The sequence below is a fragment of the Terrapene carolina genome, unplaced genomic scaffold (genome assembly GCF_002925995.2).
Source record: "Terrapene carolina triunguis isolate 2854851 unplaced genomic scaffold, T_m_triunguis-2.0 Scaffold17419, whole genome shotgun sequence".
NCBI lineage: Eukaryota > Metazoa > Chordata > Testudines > Emydidae > Terrapene > Terrapene triunguis.
Window position 1 is genome coordinate 1 of NW_020681770.1, and position 5,008 is coordinate 5,008.

The window sequence follows — 5,008 nt, forward strand, 5'->3', positions numbered from 1 at the left end:
GGGGATGGGCTGTGGGGTCCAGCTGGGGGTGTGGTCTCTGGGGTGGGGCTAGGGATGAGGGATTTGGGGTTCTGGAGGGGGCTCAGGGCTGGGGTAGGGAGTTGGGATGTGTGTGGGGGGGGGTTCTGGGAGGGAGTTTGGAGGCAGGAGGGGGCTCAGGGCTGGGGCAGAAGGTTGGGGCACTGGAGGGCATGTGGGGTGCAAGCTCTGGGATGGATTTTGGGTGTGAGAGAGGGTTCCGACCTAGGGCAGAGGGTTTGGGGTATGGGCTCCGGCCAGGCAGTGCTTACCTCAGGCAGCTCCCGGAAGCGACCGGCACATCCGGCTCCTAGGTGGAGGGACCAGGGGGCTCTGCACACCACCCCCGCAGCTCCCATTGGCCTCGGTTCCCGGCCAATGGGAACTGCGGTGCTGGCGCTTGGGAGCCTGCCTTTAGCCCCACTGACCAGTCTTTTAGCAGCCTGGTTAGCAGTGCTGACTGGAGCCACCAGGGCCCCTTTTCGATCGGGCGTTCCGGTGGAAAACCGGATGCCTGGGAACTCTAGTTAAAATGCGCACTATTTGATGCCATCTAAGTTGGGAATGATGCAGATGAGGAGCAGGCAGGTCTTGAAGAGGAGAGGATACTATAGAGTAAGGTTCCATCTAGTGGGCAAACACACAATAGCACTATGATACATTAGGCTTTGATTCTGCAAAAATTTTATGCATGTTCTTCACTTTACACACCATAAGTAGACCCAGTGACCCCAAGTGAAACTATTTAAAGCTGATAAAGTTAAGCACATGTGCAAGTCTTGGCAGGATCAGGACATTAGAGTGCATCCTGTCAAACAAAAATGCTGCAAAATGCACAAAACTGTACAACCTCTTCCCAAAGTTTGTATGTTTATGAAATTATTAGAGGAAAAATATTACCCACGACCCTGATAAAATACCAGATCAAAGAATGTAGAAATTGCCTTCCTTTAGATAGTGCATGTGTACAGGACAGTGAAGGAATGAATGGCTGGGAAAGCAATTTATTCACTCAGGGTAACGCTTACCTCTATGTAGAGAACCAGCACAAGGTCTATGCACTGTTTAAATTTCACTTAAGCCATGCCTGGGCCTCATACTGGCCCTGTACACAGGTTCAAGGCTAGAGGACAGTGATAGAAACTGCAGAAGGGCTAGACAGATTGTGAAAAAAGTTTTAGGGTCAGCCTGTGACCTGCCTAATGCACCAGTCACATATTTTTCATGCTCAAAAACTCTGCTTTAGGTGAAAAAGCAAATGCAATGTTAGCTATGGAGTTGCTGACATCTCCTCTATAAGGAAGAATTAAAATATTATTTTAAATTCTAAGAATATTTACAGCATTTAAAAAAAAATCATACCAGGATAAATGTTGTTGAGTTTATCTAGATCAAACTGCTTCCCACAGATATTTAAAATAACACTGACAATGCGACAAGCCATTAATCGAGTCATTTTAGAATCTTCATCCAATGTGGCGATTACCTGAGGCATCAGTGCATCTTCTAGTTTAAAAATCTACAATCAATAAAAAAGTCATATTAAAATAGTAGCTTTTCAGTCACTTGCAATCCGTGTACTAATTAGTTATTTTAACATTCAGGAGATCTGTCAAAGATGCTATCTGCTTTAAAATCATTTTTAAAAAGCCAATTGCTAGCTAATATTTATAATAATGGTCTTGATGCAGCAAAACACTTAAGCATGTGCTTAATTTAGGCATGTAAGTAGTCCCTTCGAAGTCAGTGGGAGCAGGAGCGGCGCCAGGGTTTTTGCCGCCCTAGGCAGCAGTGCTCCTCCTCTGAGCATTCAGGGGGCCTGGGGTCTTCGGTGGCGGGGGTCCTTCCGCTCCGCGTCTTCGGGACACTTCGGCGGCGGGTCCCAGAGCGAGTGAAGGACCTGCCGCCGAATTTCTGCCAAAGACCGGAGTGGAAGGACCCCCCACCGCCAAATTTCCGCCGAGGGCGGCAAAATGCCACCCCCCAAATCCTGCCGCCCTAGGCAACCGCCTAGGGTCGCCTAGTGGAAGCGCCAGCCCTGAGTGGGAGTGCTTATGCATGTAGTTAAGTCTGTGCTTAAGCATTCTGCTGAATCAGGGCCTATCACAGACACCTCTCCCCCCAGATTAGGTAGTTTTAATAGCACTTTTAATGTCACTTGTTTCTTTATTTTAAAAAGCAATTCTTTATAGTTAATTAAATGTTAAACAGAATGAGGGAGTGATGTTAATGAGACCAGTAGATTAACTGTGGCCCATAGTATTCTCAATGTGACCTGCACCATAACCAACCTCATCTTACAGTGAACTGTATAAGAAAAAACAATATGATTCAAAGATGCCACTTGGACCTAGATGAAGCTTTGCCTAAACCTACTCCCTTTTCCCAGTATTCGTCCACAGGTGATAGAAAAATAATAAAAGACAAAAATACTCTATGTAAGTTCATTCACAAGCATAGTTATTGTTTGGTTTCACCCACATAGTGGTTACTGGGACATTTGATGCACTGGATGAGGTACACCACACATTTTGATAGGCATGGGTTGGACCCCAGAATCTCGAAAGGTGTATTGTGGAGGGTATTGATCATCGTAGAGGTGGAGATATGTCTGCAGATTTTTCATCGGCTGTTCAATCAAGGTCTGGTGTCACTAACTTCTTGTGTCCTGGTCTGTTGGGAGCTTGCTTCTGATGATGAGCTTGGTGAGGCTGGGGGTTGTTTGAAGGCCAGAAGAGGGGAATCAGTAAAGATTTCTTTCAAGATGTTGAGCCCATCAAGTATAGGTTGTAATTGTTTGATGATAACGCATATGGGTTCCAGTGTGGGGTAACAGCTAGGAATGTGAGGTTGGAGGGAGGTTTCTGTATTGAAGCAGGTTCTCTTGGGAATATTTGGGTGGCCCGTTTCATGATATGATCTACTTCTCTGGCAGAAAGTGTCCTTTTTTGGTGAAGGCGGTTTTAAGCGAGTTAAGGTGTGTATCCTTTGCAGCATACTCTGTGGTAACTGAGTGCCTGCCTAGAGACAATACATTTCTTGGTTACCCCACACTGGAAGCCATACAGAGTCAAAACAATTACAACTCATACTTGATGGGGTCCACTTCCTGAAATAAACCTTTCCCGAACCTCCAATCCCCCAACCTCACCAAGTTCAGCATCAGAAGCAAGCTCCCCACAGAGCAGGACACAAGACCCTGCCTGAATAACAGAAAAAAAAATCTGCAGCCATATCTCCACTCTACGAAGATCAATACCCCCCACAACACAGCTTTCAAAATTCATGGGTCCGATACGTGTCTATCATAACACTTGGTGTACTTCATCCAGTGCATCAAATGTCCCCAAACAACTATGTGGGTGAAAACAAAAAATCACTATGCTCTCAGATGAACTCACATAGGAAAATGGTAAAAGACGAAAACATGATATCACCCATGGGTAAATACTTTTCACAAAGTGATCACTCCATATTTGACCCCTCAGTCCTCGTCCTCAAAGAAAACCTGCACAACACCTTCAAAAGACAAGCCTGGGAACTTAAATTAATAACTCTGCTGGACACTAAAAATCATGGACTTAAGAGAGACACTGGTTTTATGGCTCATTACAACGAGTAAAATACCCTACTGCCTACTACCTTCCTTTGCCCTAAGTCTGTAGCAGTGTTAACAGCCCACTTAATTTTAAGTGGTCTCCTACAATGAATGTGTACCCCTTATGCTTACCAATCTGTCACCCTTATATTTAGCTGTGACACTCTGGTTACCTTCCCCTGAACTGAGGAAGAGCTCTGTCAAGCTCAAAAGCTTGCCCTTCTACCAACAGAAGTTGGTCCAATAAAATATATTACCTCACCCATCCATATTACCTCTCAGTCACATCCTGGGACCAACATGGCTACAACAATATTGCAAACATCTTAAAACATTACATTTTTTAAAGGATTAATTTTGTAAAGGGTAAGTTTGTGTTTACTATGTGTGTCTTGTGTTTTCCTGCCTTGGTTTTAAAGTACATTTGTTGGGGAAGGAGGAGTTTACCTCTTTTGATGAAAGCATTTCACTGTCAATAAGAGCCCAAAGGCATGATACAGCTGTAGTGCGGATGGCAGCTGCTCTTCTTCCAGCATACCACTGCAGATTAGGAGCCAATATGTCTTTTATCACGATCTCAAGGTAGCTAAGAAACTGCCTAAAGCCCCCCCAAAAAAGCAAATAAAGGTTCATGAGAAAGTGGTAAAGAGATTCAAAGGCTGAAATGGAGAGTTTTCAGTATTGGAAAACGAAATAGAGAGAATAGGAAGAACATAGCATAAAAAAATTAAATATATGTATCCAATATGATTATATAGATATATTAATATAATTTAATTGCTTATCTTTTTTCAGCTAAATATCTGGACTTCAAACAAATAACTAACATATTCAGAGAAAGAGGAGTCTGGACATTTTTCCATTTCAGACTCTGCTAATGACTTGCTGTGTTAATCTTGGTAAGCTGTTTACTTTCTCTGTGTATGAATTTACCAACTGTGGAGATAATACACGCCCAGCTCACACAAGTGCTGTGAAGGTTCATTAAAGTTTGTGCAGCCCTTTGAGATAGTCCAATGAACGATGTTATATACAGTGAGAACTGTATTTGCTGTTGATGAGACCCGTATTACTGATATTACACCAAATCCACATTGGAATAATTCAACTTTTCCTTCGCTCAGAAGCCACTCTCCCTAGGATAAGAGCTTTGTAGGATTTTCTGGTGGTGCCAGCATCAATGCAAGGGTTTTTTTTGGATTTTGGGGATGTCCACCATGCTTGTGTGTAGTGGGTGCCACCTACATGCAGTACACCCATTTCATTATACAAATGAATGAAATTATATGTAAATCAGTGATACCTTTGATCATGAACAAGAATTAACCATTTCTTCCTCCTTCTCCTCTGTTGAATAAGCTCTTAAAATAGCCAAAGCTGTTGTAAATCTAA

At 43.5% G+C, this 5,008-nt stretch overlaps 1 protein-coding gene across 1 annotated transcript; it reads right to left on the minus strand.

Moving 5' to 3' along the window:
- Window positions 1-1,380: 1,380 nt before the first annotated feature.
- Window positions 1,381-4,320, minus strand: LOC113408520 (dynein assembly factor 5, axonemal-like; the record flags this gene model as incomplete). The annotated part of the gene is made up of 2 exons (XM_026661799.1): window positions 4,064-4,320; window positions 1,381-1,537 (listed from the first exon to the last, which is right to left on the minus strand). Coding segments are annotated over exons 1-2 (343 nt in total), but the record flags the coding sequence as incomplete, so codon positions are not given.
- Window positions 4,321-5,008: the final 688 nt, after the last annotated feature.